We start from the raw sequence: 20,662 nt of genomic DNA on the forward strand, positions 1-20,662 counted from the left end.
GAAGTGTACCTCTGGTGCGAATTACTGACCTCTGTCATCATTTTAAGTGGGGGAACTTGCACAATCGGTGGCTGACTAAATACTTTTTTGCCCCACTGTACATCCTATCTGAAAGATCTGTTTCTTTTGATGTAAGCTTCCTGGGTTTACGACCCTTTGGTCAGCAGGAGGTCTAACACACACACACACACACACACACACACACACACACACACACACACACACAGTGTATACATTTACTAGAGATGGACCGATCCGATATTACGTATCGGTATCGGTCCGATACTGACCTAAATTACTGGATCGGATATCGGAGAAAAATAAAAAATGTAATCCGATCCATTAAATATCACGAAAGCACCTCGCAAAACTTGCAACACGCCGTAACTCACCTCAGAACGTTAGCAGTCGGAGCAGTATGCATCACGTGATAGAGCAGCTGTGGCATGCCGGACCTGTCGGTGGTCTGGATAGCATGTGGAGATTCGCTAGCAACCTGGCATTTCATCTCCGACAAAGTTATCCCCGAGAGAAGTAAAGCAAGTGTGTAAGTCCATCTCTGAATGTTTGTAAAGCATTCCCACGTTAAGCTTAACAAGCGACTGCCTCTCGCTCTCCGGCTGCTACTTCAATCGTGAAACTGCTTAAATGATCAGCTGATCGGCTTTTCTGTCGCGAGTCCGTGTCTCTTGTTTGTTTTTGGCCCACTTTGCACCAGAAAGAGGAAACCAGCGGCTGAACAACAGCAGAACGTTTAAGCTTGATAAGCTGTTGTTAGAATTTATTTAATATTTCTTTCTACACCAGGATCTTTTTCTACGTAGCTGACGCTGGTAACTGTGCAGGGGCGGATCTAGCAAAGTTTAGCCAGGGGGGCCGATAGGGCATGAACAGGGAAAAGGGGGCACAAAGACATACTTTTCTTTCTTATTCTCATTTAAAATGTCGAGCTTTTAATAAATAATTATCTGACACCCAAAGTTTAAATTTGATGTAAAATGAATAGAAGTCAATTACTGTATATAGTGACTATTAAGTCTAATATATACCCTAGTATGCTATAGTACTTTTTCCTTTGGGAAGGTACCATCTGTGCAGTCTGCAATTTTGTTGAAGAAAGATGTTGAATCTATTTAATATTTCTTGAAAAATAATTGATTTCTGTGCATTTTTTTTCACACTGCATCAAATTAAGGTTGATTACGTCGATTAAGCATCATGAGGTGGCGCGTGAGGGGTGGTTCCTTATTTTTTATTTATTTCTTTTTGTTGTTGCTGGGAGTTGGAACCCTATTAGTTAGGTTGCTTAATATTTACGCTAAGTACTCTTTAAAATACCAGAATAGGGAGGATGGTGTAGGTCTAAGTTTATTAGATTGATCAGTATTGCTGAACTATGAAATATTTTTTTGTATACAGGTATAACAGAATAGCTTTAGTGTAGTTGTTGTTTTAAACTTGAGTATGAACTTGCAGACTTGCAAAATGCAGCAAGATATTTTAAAAAACAGTTTTGTTGATTAAAAAACACTATATCGGATTCATATCGGTATCGGCAGATATCCAAATTTATGATATCGGTATCGGTATCGGACATAAAAAAGTGGTATCGTGCCATCTCTAACATTTACATACAGTCCTTGTCTATGTAACCAAACGGGGTTGCAGGGGGAGGTGTTTTGTAAACTATTGTTTGAAGTTTGTCAATAAAAGGCAGCGAGAGGAGGGCCACCATTGTGGTCATTTCGACGTGCTGGTCACAGATGGAAGGGCCTCCCTTGCGCAAGAAATCGATCGAACACTGTTGCCTTGTTTTTCTTTCATGGGAATAAGTCCTGGATACAGCGGGGTCTGAGTTTAGACCCAACAGCACCGCTCCTCTAAAACAGCAATAAGGATAGTAGTAGTAGTATAGTAGTAGGCCATATGTAAATAACAAAATAACTTTATAACTTAAAGCAAAATTGGGAAACGTAAAGTCCGCAACAAGTCTTTATATTAAGGGCCATCAGTCAAACAATACTGTTTGGTCTGGGTCTAAACAGAGCGTGTTGTGTGTGATGTCTTCTTTTGGGCATGTGGGCCGCTTTGAGGATTCACACTAGAGCGCGTTTGCGGTCACATTTTATTTGTAGTGTGAACAAGCAGACAAAAAAAGTCAGATTTGATCAAAACAATCTGAATTGAGCATTAAGACCTGCAGTGTGAACGTAGCCTTTGTCTCTCACTGAACGTTCTCCTATGACTGTCCTGCATATCATGAAGTGGGTGGGAGGTTTTGTCCAGCATTGTCCTTGTCTTAGACAACATCCACCTCTCCAACATCACCTTAAGGGAGTCCAGCTCTGTCCCAACAACATTCTTGGCCTTGTGAATTAGTTTACTGAGTCTATTGGCATCTGAGACCGTCAACCTGCCGCCCCAGCATGCAACAGCATAGAGGATGGCACTGGCCACAACAGACTCATAAAGAAATCTCCTGAGCATTGTCTGATAGATATTAATGGACCCCAGCACAGCTGGACTGGCCATCGGGCATTTTCCTGGTGGGCCATTGGTGATTTTTTGTTGTTATGGGCCGATGTTTTTTGTTTTGTTTTTTGTTTTGTTTTGTTTTTGTTTTTTTTTGGGGGGGGGGGGGGGGGTTGTAACGGTTTAAAAAAATGAAAGGTGGTGGATTGGCTAATTGGTCATGATCGACTCTGGGCTGGCACAATTACAGCCCCCCCCCCTTGCTCGGGCAACGGCTCTGAAAGCAATCTTATCACAGACAAAGACAAGAAAATGGTGAACAAAAAGTGAAAAGGAGGTGCGGAAAAAATAAGGGCCAATAAGAAACAAGCCCTTCAGGCAGGTGGTGGCTATGGCGGAGCTTCCACAGATTCAGTAACATTAGTAAGTGGTGGAGGCCAAGAGGTAGATGAGGGAAAGGGAAGGCAGGAGGAGGAGAGACCCAAGGTCGCTGGGCAGAGGGGCAGGGGAACTGAACTTCAGGTAAGAAGTTATGAACTGCAGCCAATCTGGGTCAGATATAAACCAAGCTTAGGTGTATTTTATTTTCGCTGTGCTAACGTTACGTTTTACAGTCAGTTACAATGACTCGTACTGTGTAGTAGCTAGCATGACAGAGTTATATATATATATATATATATATATATATATATATATTGGGGCCATCATATACAGTGGGGCAAAAAAGTATTTAGTCAGCCACCGATTGTGCAAGTTCCCCCACTTAAAATGATGACAGAGGTCAGTAATTTGCACCAGAGGTACACTTCAACTGTGAGAGACAGAATGTGAAAAAAAAAATCCATGAATCCACATGGTAGGATTTGTAAAGAATTTATTCGTAAATCAGGGTGGAAAATAAGTATTTGGTCAATAACAAAAATACAACTCAATACTTTGTAACATAACCTTTGTTGGCAATAACAGAGGTCAAACGTTTACTATAGGTCTTTACCAGGTTTGCACACACAGTAGCTGGTATTTTGGCCCATTCCTCCATGCAGATCTTCTCGAGAGCAGTGATGTTTTGGGGCTGTCGCCGAGCAACACGGACTTTCAACTCCCGCCACAGATTTTCTATGGGGTTGAGGTCTGGAGACTGGCTAGGCCACTCCAGGACTTTCAAATGCTTCTTACGGAGCCACTCCTTTGTTGCCCGGGCGGTGTGTTTTGGATCATTGTCATGTTGGAAGACCCAGCCTCGTTTCATCTTCAAAGTTCTCACTGATGGAAGGAGGTTTTGGCTCAAAATCTCACGATACATGGCCCCATTCATTCTGTCCTTAACACGGATCAGTCGTCCTGTCCCGTTGGCAGAAAAACAGCCCCATAGCATGATGTTTCCACCCCCATGCTTCACAGTAGGTATGGTGTTCTTGGGATGCAACTCAGTATTCTTCGTCCTCCAAACACGACGAGTTGAGTTTATACCAAAAAGTTCGACTTTGGTTTCATCTGACCACATGACATTCTCCCAATCCTCTGCTGTATCATCCATGTGCTCTCTGGCAAACTTCAGACGGGCCTGGACATGCACTGGCTTCAGCAGCGGAACACGTCTGGCACTGCGGGATTTGATTCCCTGCCGTTGTAGTGTGTTACTGATGGTGACCTTTGTTACTTTGGTCCCAGCTCTCTGCAGGTCATTCACCAGGTCCCCCCGTGTGGTTCTGTGATCTTTGCTCACCGTTCTCATGATCATTTTGACCCCACGGGATGAGATCTTGCGTGGAGCCCCAGATCGAGGGAGATTATCAGTGGTCTTGTATGTCTTCCATTTTCTGATGATTGCTCCCACAGTTGATTTTTTCACACCAAGCTGCTTGCCTATTGTAGATTCACTCTTCCCAGTCTGGTGCAGGTCTACAATACTTTTCCTGGTGTCCTTCGAAAGCTCTTTGGTCTTGGCCAAGGCGGAGTTTGGAGTCTGACTGTTTGAGGCTGTGGACAGGTGTCTTTTATACAGATGATGAGTTCAAACAGGTGCCATCCATACAGGTAACGAGTGGGGGACAGAAAAGCTTCTTACAGGAGACGTTACAGGTCTGTGAGAGCCAGAGATTTTCCTTGTTTGAGGTGACCAAATACTTATTTTCCACCCTGATTTACGAATAAATTCTTTACAAATCCTACCATGTGGATTCATGGATTTTTTTTTCACATTCTGTCTCTCACAGTTGAAGTGTACCTCTGGTGCGAATTACTGACCTCTGTCATCATTTTAAGTGGGGGAACTTGCACAATCGGTGGCTGACTAAATACTTTTTTGCCCCACTGTATATATGATGGCCCCAACTGACCGAGTGCTCAGTGAATACCTCAGGCAGCAGAAACCCAAGAAAGAGGAGGGAGACGAGGAACCATCATGGAAGGACAGGCCCCTGCACGGTATGTACCACCGGCAGATAGAGGAGGTGGCTGATATCCAGAAATCCTACCAGTGGCTGGACAAAGCTGGACTGAAAGACAGCACAGAAGCACTAATCATGGCAGCACAAGAACAAGCTCTGAGCACAAGATCCATAGAGGCTGGGGTCTATCACACCAGGCAAGACCCCAGGTGCAGGCTGTGTAAAGATGCCCCAGAGACAATCCAGCACATAACAGCAGGGTGCAAGATGCTAGCAGGCAAGGCATACATGGAACGCCATAACCAAGTGGCCGGCATAGTGTACAGGAACATCTGTGCCGAGTATAACCTGGAAGTCCCGAGGTCAAAATGGGAGATGCCCCCAAGGGTGGTGGAGAATGACCGAGCTAAGATCCTGTGGGACTTCCAGATACAGACGGACAAAATGGTGGTGGCTAACCAACCGGACATAGTGGTGGTAGACAAACAGAAGAAGACGGCCGTAGTGATCGATGTAGCGGTTCCGAATGACAGCAATATCAGGAAGAAGGAACACGAGAAGCTGGAGAAATACCAAGGGCTCAGAGAAGAGCTCGAGAGGATGTGGAGGGTGAAGGTAACGGTGGTCCCCGTGGTAATCGGAGCACTAGGTGCGGTGACTCCCAAGCTAGGCGAGTGGCTCCAGCAGATCCCGGGAACAACATCGGAGATCTCTGTCCAGAAGAGCGCAGTCCTGGGAACAGCTAAGATACTGCGCAGGACCCTCAAGCTCCCAGGCCTCTGGTAGAGGACCCGAGCTTGAAGGATAAACCGCCCGCAGGGGCGTGCTGGGTGTTTTTTATATATATATATATATATATATATATATATATATATATATATATATATATATATATATATATATATTAGGGGTGCAACAATACTCGTATCGATATTGAACCGTTCGATACAGTGCTTTTGGTTCGGTACACATATGTATCGAACAATACAAAATTTTTAATTAATTTTATCAACTTTCCTTCTGACGATGCTGTCTGTGTTGAGTGCTCAGTGGATCTGCGCTCGACAGTACAGCCTAGGCGGAGTAGTAGAACGCAGATTCACTGAGCACAGGGCAAGCTAGGAGACCGAAGTTAAGCTCTCCTTGCAACATGGCAAATTGAAACCCCCCCCCCCCCCTCCCCCATTCAGATCTGGCGTTTGGAACTATTTTGGTTTTCATGTGACGTATGACCCTGAAGGTAAGCGCGTCATGGACAAAAGTAAAACACTATGTCGGATGTGCCACGCAATGCTCAATTATATTGGTGGGAACTAGTGCGTTAGCGCATTTTTTTTGTATCGAAAAAATATCGAACTGTGACACCAGAGTCGATATGTTTTCGATACAAAAAAATGTTCATGCTTTTTTAATTTGTCATTTATTAAAATAATAAATATATATTTTAACTCAAACGTACAGTTTTTAAATTTAATGTTGCTGAAACAACAAAGAGATAAAATAATAAGTCAATCTAATCGAGACATCACTCATCTTTGGAAAAGAGAGTTTATTACAGAGAAATGTCTCTTTCCAAAATAAAAGCTATACTATACACTTCTTCTGGGCTATATTCTCAGCAGCATATTAAACATATCAGGTCCCCATAAGGAGAATCACATGCTAACGGCTGTCTAAATGACTCGGGTAAAGTTTGTAGCATGCGTGCTTGTTGTTTTTGTCTGCTTCCACCTGTCTTTACACTAGGATGATGTCGGCGTAAATGTGCAGTCATATTCATTTTGTTCCCACCCGTGACGTTAACGCCACAACACGGCAAATCTCTGTTAACGAGCTACGGCGTATCGCCTCGTGCGTGTTAACGAGCAAACTGCACTAACGCAGTAGTTCCCACCCATGTAATTGAGCATTGCGTGGCACATCCGACATATTGTTTTACTTTTGTCCCTGAGATGCTTACCTTCAGGGTCATGCTTCACATGAAGACCAAAATAGTCCCAAAGGCCAGATCTGAATGAGGGTGGGGGAGGTTCAATTTGCCATGTTGCAACGAGCTTAGCTTCTGTCTTGTTAGCTTGCCCTGCGCTCAATGGATCTGCGCTCGACAGTGCAGCCAAAGCGGAGTAGTCGAACGCAGATCCACCGCCCACGCTCAACACAGACAGCATCGTCAGAAGAAAAGTTAATCAATTAAAAATGTTGTATTGTTCGATACATATGCATAGCGAACCGACAGCACTGTATCGAACGGTTCAATATCGATACGAGTATCATTGCACCCCTAATATATATATATATATATATATATATATATATATATATATATATATATATATATATATATATATATGCTTCCCAAACAAATACACATGTGCTGTCACGGTTCTGGGTCCGTTGGACCCAGTATTTTGAGTTCATTATGTTTTGGTGCTTTTGCATCATGGATTTTCCTTTGTTTCTCTGGTTCTTGGTGTTTTTCCATATTATGATTTATGATCTGATACTGTTGTGATTATGATTATCATTTAGTAGCCTTTGGTCAGTGTCAAGTCTGTCTCTGTCTAGTCTGTGTCTTAGTAAAGTGTGTTTTGTTTCCTGTTTTACTTTGAAGGTTCTTGTTCCTGTCTGATGTTAGTGTGTGCAGCTTTGTTCCCCCTGTCTCGTTAGCCCTGATCTCTCCCAGCTGTGTCTCCCTCCTGTTGCCGATTCCCCCGTTACTACCCTGTGTATATAAGCCCTGTGTTTTCCCATGCTCGGTGTCGCGTCGTACCATCAGATTATGCCTGTGTGTCCTTGGTCTCAGTGTTCCATCATCACTTCATGTTTGTTTTCCTGCCAGCAATAAAACTGAGGTTTTTGAGTTTCAATTCCGTGTTCGAGTCCTGCATTTGGATCCTCATCTCTGCCTGCCCGCACACAGAGCCCTGACATGTGCGGCTTGGCACTTGTGCTGTACGTAACAAGTCACGTGACGTGACGCTGCGGCTGTGATTGGTTCGGCTCTGCGCTACTTAATTTGGATTGGCTGTTCTTTTTTTTTTTTTTTAAGAGGACAAGAGAGATGAGGCCTATCGCAATAGTTTAACTTTTCTATCGAGAAAAAGTTATTTCGCAATACATATCGTTATCGTTCTATCGCCCAGCTCTAACGGAGCAGTACAGTGTTCAAGGAGTCCTATCACAGGGTTAATCTGTAGGAGAAACAAACCCAAGAAGAGACAAGACACAGATGCTTCAATCCAATAGGTGAGACATGGTGGTGCGCCAAGCATGATGCCCTCCAAAAAATCTTTGTGGACATTTTGGAAAACCAGATGATGATGCCCTCTTTGTTGATGCAGTGCTCACGCTGGAAGATTAAAAAGAGGGAAAAAGAAAAGCCAGCTGTTTATGCCAAAGCACAAGGCTTTAAAGAGTGTCTCTTGAAGCATGAAACTGTGTTAACAGCACAGATTTCTTAGAGTGTTTGAGCATACAACTCTTCTGTTGAAGTACCTCCAGTCAAATGGGATAGACATTTTCTCTGCCCATCATATGATGACCGCCACACAAGATAGCCTCAAAAGTATCGCCAGGTACTTCGCAACTGTGAAGGCAGCTGCAGACACATTTGTAAAACAGACAAGTCAGAGGGAGGACAACACAGACATGGAAGCAAAGCACACCATTGTTTTTCTTGTGACATTACCAATAAGTTTGATGTGTCACATGGCCCTCTTCCAATTGAAAAAAACTAAAGTTGTATCCAAGATGGCCAACTTCTAAATGGCCACCATGGTCACCACCCATCTTGAGGGTTTTGCCCCCTCACATATACTAATGTGCCACAAACAGGACTTTGATATCACCAACCATTCCCATTTTATTATGGTGTATCCATATAAATGGCCCACCCTATAGATAGTTCAGGAGCTTAACTTAACAAAGCAGTCTTTTGGTTTCCACTAAGTACGGGTTAGAATACCAGAATAGGGAGGATGGTGTAGGTCTAAGTTTATTAGGCTTCATGGCTTTTCCTATAATACCTGGTGAGCTAATCTCTAGTCAAAATGCCCAGGCCAATTTTTTGTCCAAGTCGAACCCTCTCAGCCACCTCAGAAAATAGAGTTGACTCTGGCCCTTCCTTGAGAATGCAGTGGTATTTTTAACCCACTCCAGTTTATTATCTATGTGTACTCCGAGCTATTTATAGTCCTCCACAATGACCCCCTGGATTGTACCAGAGGTTACAGTCCACAATCATTTTTTTGGTCTTTGTCACGCTGACCTGCAGATGATTCTGCTTGCACCACGTGACAAAGAAGTCAACCACAGCCCGGTACACTGTGTCATCACAGACAATCAACAATCCAGGAAACAAGAAAGGCATCCACCCACATCACTCTCAGCTTATCACCCAGGAGGGTCAGCCTGGTGGTACTGAACGCGCTGGAAAAGTAAAGAACATGACCCTCACAGTGCTCGCCAGCTGGTCCAAGGGAAGCAGTGCGTGCATTGTCAAATCTAAAAATACACAAATTCAAACATACCAAAGTAAAGTGATCTCACCCTCTCGCTCTCCTATAATCTCAGACTGCCCTTCAAATAGAAACAGCTAGCATTAGGAAGTAAACAAGTTTCAGTACTTTAGCACCATTACCAGAGTCTGTTTGTTTATATAGTTTTATCTCAAAAATCTGGGTTAAAAGAATCATTCTATGAAGAGAGGGAACTGATCTGCCTGCTTTTTGGAACAATGAACTTCACAAACAGAGACCCAAGTTTAGAGCACATAAATTGAGTTTATGTTACAATCAGGAAATTCTTTAAGATGAGTTAGCCTGAATAGATTGATAATATAACTGAAATTTTCTTAGGCATCTACCCCTTCTTGTTTCTTTATACTTACAGTGTAATTGTGATTAGTAAGAGTAACAGGTTTCCCATCCTCTGTGTAGTATGTCTCTGTAAAGTCTTGACCCAAAAGCTCACTGAGAGAGAGGGGGGGAGGGGGGGGGGGGGAGAGAAAGAGAAACAGAGGAAAGTGTAAGTAATTATAAAATACCTAATTTTTTAAAATCCCTTTTGAATGCAAGTGTCAGCATCAGTGGCAGACAGCAAATCAAACACAACCTGAAGCCAAGATCACACAGAATACTTTCTTGTCATAAACTTTTTTTCACTCTTTATATGTGAAAATTGATAATTGTTTATACCAACAAAACAATGTGTACAAAAAGAATGTGAATGAGACACTGGAATATAGCAGGGGATTTTAGGAGACTAAAGCACATAACTGTGCTACAGAAAATGATAGTGACACACAAAATCTGAGACACATGTAGTTAAATGAACTCGCTAATAATCCTTTGATAAGTCAAGGTTGGTGACAGATTTTTACTGAATTGACCCTATCCACACAGTCTTCCTGCAGGAACCATACTTGGAGGCAGGATTTCAATGTTTTAACTATTAAAACACTGCAAGGATTTTGGTTTGAACTAAAGGTAAGGTTTTACCAAACACACTTGTATCAGCAATCACAAACTTAACATTTGAATAGCAGAAAGAATTTTCATTACAGCTGAACCATGAGAGATTTAAACAGCAAAGAGAGTTGGAGATGATGAAAGAAAAAACTGAAAAGGATCGCTCCTAACTCTTGGTAGCACTGTCACTTGGTGTTCGCTCTCTCTGCGGTAGAGTATCACTTCCTGTTCCTGCTCAAACACAGTGGTGTTTTTGAGTAGCTTATCTGCTTAGCAATTTAAATAAAAACTTTTATATACATTCATTTTTCATAGTATAATTTTCACGTTTCATCCGAAGCACAGTTTCTGTGTAGTCACTACCTAATTTATAGCCAACGTATTCACTCGCTGTGTCTGTACTGTTTCGCTAGCTTAGCTTAGCTCGTAGCCGACTCACTAGCACCATGGCTACTTCACCTGTCCCTCCTGCACTTTCCTGCTCATTGTGTCAGATGTTTAGTTACTCCTCGGCCTCCTTTAGCAGTAATGATATCTGTAACAAATGTAGCATATTTGCAGCTCTGGAGGCCAGGATTACTGAATTAGAGACTCGGCTTCATTCACCTGTAGCTAGCCAGGCCCCTGTAGCTGCTGCAGCCGAAGATAGTGTAGGCCCCGCTAGCTGTTCCCCGGCAGACCCCAAGCAGCTGGGGAAAGAGGGTGGCTGGGTGACGGTGAGGAGGAAGCATAGTCTTAAACAGAAGCCCCAGGTACACCACCAACCCGTTCATGTGTCTAACCGTTTTTCCCCACTCGGCGACACACCCGCCGGGGGTCAAACTCTGGTAATTGGTGATTCTGTTCTCAGACATGTGAAGCTAGAGACACCGGCAACCATAGTCAATTGTCTTCCAGGGGCCAGAGCAGGCGACATTGAGGGAAATTTAAAACTGCTGGCTAAGGGTAAACGTAAATTCAGTAAAATCATAATTCACGTCGGCAGTAATGACACCCGGTTACGCCAATCGGAGGTCACTAAAATCAATATTGAATCGTATGTAACTTTGTCAAAACAATGTTGGACTCTGTAGTTTTCTCTGGTGCCCTCCCCAATCAGACCAGGAGTGACATGTTTAGCAGCATGTTCTCCTTAAATTTCTGGCTGTCTGAGTGGTGTCCAGAAAACGATGTGGGCTTCATAGATAATTGGCAAACCTTCTGTAGGCAACCGAGTCTTGTTAGGAGAGACGGCATCCATCCCACTTTGGATGGAGCAGCTCTCATTTCTAGAAATATGGACAAATTTATTAAAAACCCCAAAATATGACTATCCAGAGTTGGGACCAGGAAGCAGAGTTGCAGTCTTACACGCCTTTCTGCAGCTTCTCTCCTCCTGCTACTCCCCCAAAAAACCCATCTCCACTGAGACTGTGTCAGCTCCTAAACAGACAAAAAACAAACTAAAAACCAGCAACAAACAACTTAAACATAAAAAAAATCACAAAGAAAGAACAATAAAGTATCCACATCTGAACCAAAGAGTAAAACAGTGAAATGTGTATTATTAAATATTAGGTCTCTCTCCTCCAAGTCTCTGTTAGTACATGACTTAATAATTGATCAGCAAATCGATTTACTCTGCCTTACAGAAACCTGGTTGCAGCAGGATGAGTATGTCAGTTTAAATGAATCAAAAACCCCCTAGTCATTCTAACTACCAGAAATCTCGAAGCACAGGTCGAGAGGGCGGTGTGGCAGCAATTTTTCACACCAGCCTATTAATTAATGAAAGACCAAGACAGACTTTTAATTAATTTGAAAGCCTGATGCTTAACATTGTCCACCCCAGCTGTAAAACTCAGAATCCAGTCTTATTTGTTATCATCCAAGGGCGTAGATTTGGCATGGACGGAAGGGACATGTCCCTACCAATATCCAACGATTATTGAATTGTCCCCACCAATAATTTGATCTCTTTGAGTAAAGAAAAACAAACCCGATAGAAAGAAAAAAAAAGATCTGTCAACATCTCATTCACCTAGCGGTGCAGAAAGAGTTAAATTACGTTCGCTACTGGAGTCCTACCTCATGTGACAAATATGGCCAATGTGATTGGCTGTGCCTCTCAGGGAGCTCTGTTTAGTTTTAGCAGCGGCAAGCCTGCGCTGCAAGGCCCTCCAAGGAGGAGAGGAGGATGCCACAAAAAGGAAGAACCTGGATATAAGAAAGCACTTTTCAAAGAAACCTGTAAGTCATTTAAAGTCAAGTTCACTCATAAAATGTCTCCGTCATAATAACGTTACAGGCTATGCTAGGCTTTGGCCCACAGTCTAAAATTGTATGTAACCATGAATAACGTGTTTTGGAAACTGACTGCACCACAGGCAGCACTATTAGTTATCTCAGTCTCAGAGTAGCATTTCTAATTTTGATTGAAACTGTCAGAGAAAACGGCAGCCTTGAGCAAGCCAGGATATTAGTTTACAGAGGCTGTTAAAATTATATGTCTAATGTTAAAATGTTGGTGACACAATAATTTCATCCTAATGGCACTGACATATTCATAGGGTTAATTTTTGAGACAAAATATCATGAGGTAGGCATGATTTTGCAAATATTCCACCTTGTAGTGCAGTTTGCACAAATTGTTTTAAAAATGCACTCACCCTACAAACATTACAGATGAGGCAAGATCTGCACAAATTGACAGAAACACTGAAGCAGCTACCCATTTTATTCTTATTGTCATGTATGTCCTATTTGTCAGATGACAGAAGAACCAGCACAAAGCTTAGAGAGTAATGATGATACAAGATCACACGTGAAATTGGATGATGACCTATTGGTTCATTACTGTATCTGAAGCACATGTGTGACTGCATGTATGTGGAATGTCTCACTGTTATTTATCAGGTGACAGAGGCAGCTCTGCCATGTTGTAGCTCGGACAGAGGTGAAGAGGCAAGGTAACTGGTACCTGACTGATGTTTTGGTGCTACAGATTAACGAGAGGAGCAGGCATGTGTTTGGCTCCTTCACATAGTGGACATTGAGTTGTTGTGTGGGGCACCAGTAGTCCATGTCTGTTGCTGTAACAGTAGTTCATGTTTAGAAGAAAACATCCCAGCTCACTGATTTGATAGGGGCAATAGTGCCTAAAATGTTGCATAATGTTGCTGAGAGATCTTTTACTTTATGGTAATCTTAGATGAGTAGTTTTATGGACAAAAACCACCGGGTCATTCAGTGTTCCCTTAGTGCTAATGTATCAGAGATGTTGGTGTACTATAGCTGAAGTAATGTTGTTAAGTCCTTAAAGTCATATTCTTTTATTGTTATGACTGTATTTGAAGCTATTTTTACTTTTGTATGATATCTGATTTATATGGAATATGGCTGAAGTAAACTAAAGCCTAAAATACTTAGTCAGTCATTTGTTTAATAGTAATTTAACATTATATAATTCACATATACAACTATAAATTACTAATTGTAATTTTTAATGGTTTAAAAGCTTGTAGAATAGCATATGTAGGCAAGTATATTTCTCTTCTTTTTTTTATCAAGAAGAAAACATAAAAAGGGTGGAAAAAAAGAAACAGGGCAGGGTTCGGTGGTTGAATCATCCGTCCCCACCAATGCCATCTATCGTCCACCTGGGCTTTACACAGAGTTTCTGTCTGATTTCTCAGACTTTTTATCTGATTTAGTGCTAAGCTCAGATAAAATAATTATTATGGGTGATTTTAATCCATGTAGATGCTAAAAATGACAGCCTCAACATGGCATTTAATCTGTTATTAGACTCAATTGGCTTCTCTCAAACTGTAAAAGAACCCACCCACCACTTTAATCACACTCTAGATCTTGTGTTAACTCTGACCTTCCCAAAGTGTGGAGCCCGCCCTCTAGGGGGGGCACAGAGCCATTGCAGGGGAGGCGCAGTATGAAAAGGGGAAAAAAAATTAAATAACATACAAGTAAATAATAGCATAATTGACAGGTTTTTGACGGGGCTCCCACACAAACACAAAGCAGGAGATGAAGCATCGCTGAGTATATTTCCAAACCAACTTCATTCTAAGCCAAAGACTAGAAAATATGGTGAAGCATATCTTCCCTTTGGTTTCACCTGCACAAGTGCCAAGGTAGGTCTCCCCTGCAGAATTGCTTTTCCCTTCGTCGGGATCACACGCTGGGCTCTTCAAATCACGGACAAACAGGATCCCACATTCTTGATTTTTAGTTCACAAACACTTGTTGTAATGACCAACTACTCCTGACATTTTGGAGACGTTAGCTCTTTATACAGTAAAGTTACAGTGGGATACAAATAATATCAGGCTGATCCTGCCACGATTTGTTCCCTCGATTCAAATCACGGACAAACAGTTTTTTGTGTTTTTAAACCAATTTCCACAGAGAGGCATTTTTCGAAAAATGTATAGATAGCAATGTTGAATATTATTACACAGGAAAAAAAAACAACTACACATAAAATAATTACATCATGACGCCTCTGCCTTTCTAAATGGAGGGACAGTAACTGGGTGTGTGTATGTAAGCGTGTAAAACCTGAAGATAGAGACAAAATACTGTTAATCTGACTATCTGCCATTCTGCAATTCATTTACGTGTGGACGAAACAGCTGCGTTTTCAAAAATACCCGTGTAGGTGTGAATGTAGCATAAACAAGTTAGTAGTTTATTTTCTTACTACCTGTAATTTATTCCTTTTTACTTGTATTTACTTAATTGTCTACTAAATGCTAAATGTTTGAGGTGTGAAATAAACCACAATGGAGAAAAATATGGGTGTGTGTGGTTGGAGGATGTGTTTGTGTGTGCGTGTGTGTGCGGGGGGGGGGGACATTTGTCTTGTAAAACAAAAGGGGGGCCTAGAAAAATAGGATCTACAGGTTAACCACTGTGTTAACATATGAAATAGAAACGTAACATTAACAGTGTTTCCTGAAAACCCTCTCCTGTCTGATCATTTCCTGATAACATTTACATTTACAATAACTGAATACACAGCAGTGGAGAGTAGACTTTATCACAGTAGATGTCTTTCTGAAAGCGCTGTAACTAAGTTTAAGAATATAATCCACTCACTGTTATCATCTTCAATGACCTGTACCAACATAGAGCAGAGCAGCTATCTGAACGCTACTCCAACGGAGGTCGATTATCTTGTTAATAATTTTACCTCCTCACTACGTACGACTCTGGATACTGTAGCTCCTGTGAAAACTAAGGCCTCAAAACAGATGTACCTGACTCCGTGGTATAATTCTCAAACGCATAGCCTAAAGCAGATAACCCGTAAGCTGGAGAAGAAATGGCGTGTCACAAATTTAGAGGATCATCATTTAGCCTTTGTTTGCTTTATAAGAAAGCCCTCTGCAAAGCCAGAACATCTTACTATTCTAAAGACCTTCTATGACTCTGTGGTGGCCTCAGCCATCTTTTACGGTGTGGTCTGCTGGGATGGCAGCATCTCTGCCGGGGATAGGAAGAGACTGAACAGGCTGATCAGAAGGGCCAGCTCTGTTCTAGGATGCCCTCTGGACCCAGTGGAGGTGGTGAGTGACAGGAGAATGGTGGCTAAGCTGTCATCCCTGTTGGACAACATCTCCCACCCCATGCAGGAGAATGTGACAGCAATGAGCAGCTCCTTCAGTGGCTGCGGCACCCACGGTGTGGGACAGAGAGATTTTGCAGGTCTTTCCTCCCCACTGCTGTCAGACTCCAACTTCAAGATTTCAACTGATCAAACACACACATCCACACATGTCCAATAACACTAAGTGCAATACTCTTTTCTGGCATCGTATTTTTACTCAGTTGTATACAGCATTTGTATTCTATTTTTATCCTATTGTATATTTTATTCTATTTTATTCTACTGTATATAGTATTTTATTCTATTCTGTACAGTTGTGTACTGTATTTATTCTTATTATATTCTAATTTTTGCTTCATAACTTTTGCACTGTCCACTTCCTGCTGTGACAAAACAAATTTCCCACGTGTGGGACTAATAAAGGTTATCTTATCTTATTCATCACCGATTGAAGAAAATAAGAACAACCCCAGGTTTCTCTTCAGCACTGTAGCCAGGCTGACAAACAGTCAGAGCTCTGTTGAGCCAACAATCCCTTTAACGTTAACTAGTAATGACTTCATGAACTTCTTCACAAATAAAATTTTTATCATTAGAGAAAAAATTACCAATAATCATCCCACAGATGTAATATTATCTACAGCTACTCTTAGTACCATTGATGTTAAGTTAGACTCTTTTTCTCCAACTGATCTTTCTGAGTTAACTTCTATAATTACTTCCTCCAAACCATCAACGTGTCTTTTAGACCCCATTCCTACAAAACTGCTCAAAGAAGTCCTGCCATTAATTAATTCTTCGATCTTAAATATGATCAACCTATCTCTAATAATCGGCTATGTACCACAGGCCTTCAAGCTGGCTGTAGTTAAACCTTTACTCAAAAAGCATTTCTAGACCCAGCAGTCTTAGCTAATTATAGGCCAATCTCCAACCTTCCTTTCATATCAAAAATCATTGAAAGAGTAGTTTCAAACAGCTAACAGATCATCTGCAGAGGAATGGTTTATTTGAAGAGTTTCAGTCAGGTTTCAGAGCTCATCACAGCACAGAAACAGCTTTAGTGAAGGTTACAAATGATCTTCTTATGACCTCTGACAGTGGACTCATCTCTGTGCTTGTCCTGCTAGACCTTAGTGCAGCGTTCGATACTGTCGACCATAATATCCTATTAGAGCGATTAGAACATGTTGTAGGTATTACAGGTAGTGCGCTGCAGTGGTTTGTATCATATCTATCTAATAGACTCCAATTTGTACATGTAAATAGAGAGTCCTCTTCACACACTAAGGTCAATTATGGCGTTCCACGGGGTTCAGTGCTAGGACCAATTCTGTTTACATTATACATACTTCCCCTAGGCAGTATCATTAGAAGACATAGTACAGGGTGGGCCATTTATATGGATACACCATAATAAAATGGGAATGGTTGGTGATATTAAAGTCCTGTTTGTGGCACTAGTATATGTGAGGGGACAAACCCCTCAAGATGGGTGGTGAGTTTCTCACCACTTATAAAATGTGTTCAATATGCTGCCCATTGTGTTGGATTGTCAATGCAACCCTCTTCTCCCACTCTTCACAAACTGATAGCAACACCGCAGGAGAAATGCCAGCACAGGCATCCAGTATCCATAGTTTCAGGTGCTACACATCTCGTATCTTCACACCATAGACAATTGCCTTCAGATTACCCCAAAGATAAAAGTCTAAGGGGGTCAGATCTGGAGACCTTGGGGGCCATTCAACTGGTCCACGACGACCAATCGACTTTCCAGGAAACTGTTCATCTAGGAATGCTCGGACCTGGCACCCATAATGTGGTGGTGCACCATCTTGCTGGAAAAACTCAGGGAACGTGCAAGCTTCAGTGCACAAAGAGGGAAACACATCATCATGTAGCAATTTCAAATATCCAGTGGCCTTGAGGTTTCCATTGATGAAGAATGGGCCCACTATCGTTGTACCCCATATACCACACCAAACCATCACTTTTGTTGTTCCAACAGTCTTGGAGGGATCCATCCAATGTGGGTTAGTGTCAGACCAATAGCGGTGGTTTTGTTTGTTAACTTCACCATTCACATAAAAGTTTGCCTCATCACTGAACACAATCTTCTGCATGAACTGAGGGTCCTGTTCCAATTTTTGTTTTGCCCATTCTGCAAATTCTGTGCGCCGATCTGGGTCATCCTCGTTAAGATGCTGCAGTAGCTGGAGTTTGTAAGGGTGCATAAGAATAAAGTTACGTTGAAACCAAGCACACCATTGTTTTTCTTGTGACATTACCAATAAGTTTGATGTGTCACATGGCCCTCTTCCTATTTAAAAAACAAAAGTTGTAACCAAGATGGCCGACTTCTAAATGGCCACCATGGTCACCACCCATCTTGACGAGTTTTCCCCCTCACATATACTAATGTGCCACAAACAGGACTTTAATATCACCAACCATTCCCATGTTATTACGGTGTATTCATATAAATGGCCCACCCTGTAATTCAAACCTCCTTTGTTGCCTGATCTTAGACTTTCTGTGCTGTGCTAGACAAGCATTCTCAGTGAAGTCAAACACCTTTTTTAAGAGTACTCTCATCTAGAATAGACTGTATGGGTCCTCTTCCCCCTTTAAAATCTGGTTCTCTGTATTTATTGATTGTAATGTGTAAAGCAGCCAGATATCCAGCCACTTATCCATTACATTCAATCACTGCTAAGGCAGATCTACAGGTCCTAGCCAATTATTTTCTGTGTTCAGATTTTAGAGTTATCAAGACTTTAATTTTATGTCTAGATCATTGGTTCTCAAACTGTGATACACGTACCACTGGTGGTACTTGGGCTCCCTGTAGTGGTAAGTGGGAAATCTAACAGAATTTTTCAGATTAAATAATAATCCATTCTGAAGGTATCCAAAGATCACACGAGAGTTCCCGAGGCTCTTCTGGGAGCTGGCGTCAACCAGAAGACATCTCCCCAAGCGAGTCCTCTATGAAAAGCAGCCTTTCCTTATCGCCAGTGGTCGCAGCCGCTAGAGAGTGCTGGCGGGCTCGTTTCCCTGAGCCTTAAAACTGCAAGTCGGCAGACAGTGCCGCAGTGTTGACAACTTAGCGACTTTGTCGCTATATTTAGCGAGTTTTCAAACCCCCTTAGTAACTTTTTTCTAAAAAGCGACTAGCGACAAATCTGGCGACTTTTTCTGGTCTTATCGGGAGACTTATGACGACTTTTTGACGTGGAAGCAAGTATCGCTCTTACTGTCAGTTGGGCTCACAGGTGGCAGATAGTCCTCACGCAGAAGTCCACCCGAGCTGCTGTCAGAGCAGGAGATGCTCACACCTATAGGTCCAAACTGCAAATAAATCGCGCATGAGCGAAGCTCCTGCCCTGACTGCAATGCAGTCAGTTCTTGTTTTACTCTTACTTTTTGTTGATCACAAGGTTTAAAACGACTTAAAAATACACAAACAAACAGTAACTACACCTAGAGTGCCCATTTTGGGTCACTTTTGCCGGTCACAAGACTGGATAAAGGAAGTGGGTTGGAAATGTGACAAAAAACTAGAGAGCGAAAATTTCAGAAGAAATTTTAAGTGTGCCTATGCCGCTGCCAATGAGTGCAGTTTGCCATTCATACGGCTACAGGGAGCAAAACGCAGCAGAGCAGCTATTCTCCACCATGAACTACGGTAAAAACAAACACCGCTCGCTCCTCACAGATGACAGCTTACAGTCTTGCGTAAAGATGAAGTGACTTCGTACAGCCCCGATTTGCAGATGCTGTGCGCACAGGTTCAGGAGCAGAAGTCCCATTGTACCACGGCAGACATGGCGATGTTTGCATGAACACGCTTTGTAGCATTTCTTTATTGACCCACACAGCCCGACACACCAACACAACAGCTGAGAGTCTCTAAGCCGGAGAGGCGTGATTGCAGATGCCGCTCAGGTGGGTCCGCCTCCCCTGCAGCAGCACTGCAGACCACGCCCCGCCACACACATCAAACACGTAAAATAAATATTTATCCAGATATTTTGCAAATATTTATTTTTCCTTTTTTAGCAGCATAGTGCTTTTTGCCAAATATTTTTAAAATTCAGGTCAAGGCGCTAATCATAGTAAACTGTATTTTGATCTCTCCTATATGCAGCGCAGCATACAGAGAGACGAGAGGACGAGGCTGCAGGTACATCACAGCCAAAAAACTAATAAATAGAAATAAAAGAAGTAAGAAAATAAATATATGCTTAAGTCTCAGGGGATAAAGACAAGGCACAATTTAGAATTTACCATTTAAATTTGGAGTGGTTTAAAGTAAACAGTGTAGCAGATTGATTTTCTTGGGAGTAAAGAAATGTTTTGCATGCACCTTTTTGTTTTTTGTTATTTTTACACAGCGTTCTGATTGACTGACAATGATCTACAGTCAATTTCGTACATTATTATAAAAACTTTGGTTGAAAGATCCGATCCACATAATCATTTAATAAAAGCTAGATATTTTAAATGAGAATAAGAAAGAAAATTATTTCTTTGCGCCCCCCTTGTCCTGTAAATGCCCTACCTGGCCCCTGGCAAAGATTTTGCTAGACCCGCCCCTGCACAGTTACCAGCTGTCAGCTACCTAAAAAAGGATCCTGGTGTTATTTGTCTCTCAGAAACAGTTCATAACTTCCCTTCAACTCATTTATGTCACCTAAAAGGTAAACCTGTTTCTCCAT

At 42.0% G+C, this 20,662-nt stretch overlaps 1 protein-coding gene across 1 annotated transcript in view; it reads right to left on the bottom strand.

Annotated features, from left to right (window-relative positions):
• adam19a (ADAM metallopeptidase domain 19a) overlaps nt 1–20,662 on the bottom strand; it is a 100,439-nt gene that overhangs the window by 47,343 nt on the left and 32,434 nt on the right. The window contains exon 4 of the mRNA XM_085349753.1: nt 9,751–9,832. Coding sequence (XP_085205879.1) covers nt 9,751–9,832 — 82 coding nt within the window. The remainder of the gene's footprint in view (nt 1–9,750; nt 9,833–20,662) is intronic.

The sequence above is a fragment of the Diplotaxodon limnothrissa genome, linkage group LG3 (assembly GCF_057381915.1).
Source record: "Diplotaxodon limnothrissa isolate DT_005_m linkage group LG3, D_limnothrissa_male_GT1.1, whole genome shotgun sequence".
Lineage (NCBI taxonomy): Eukaryota > Metazoa > Chordata > Actinopteri > Cichliformes > Cichlidae > Diplotaxodon > Diplotaxodon limnothrissa.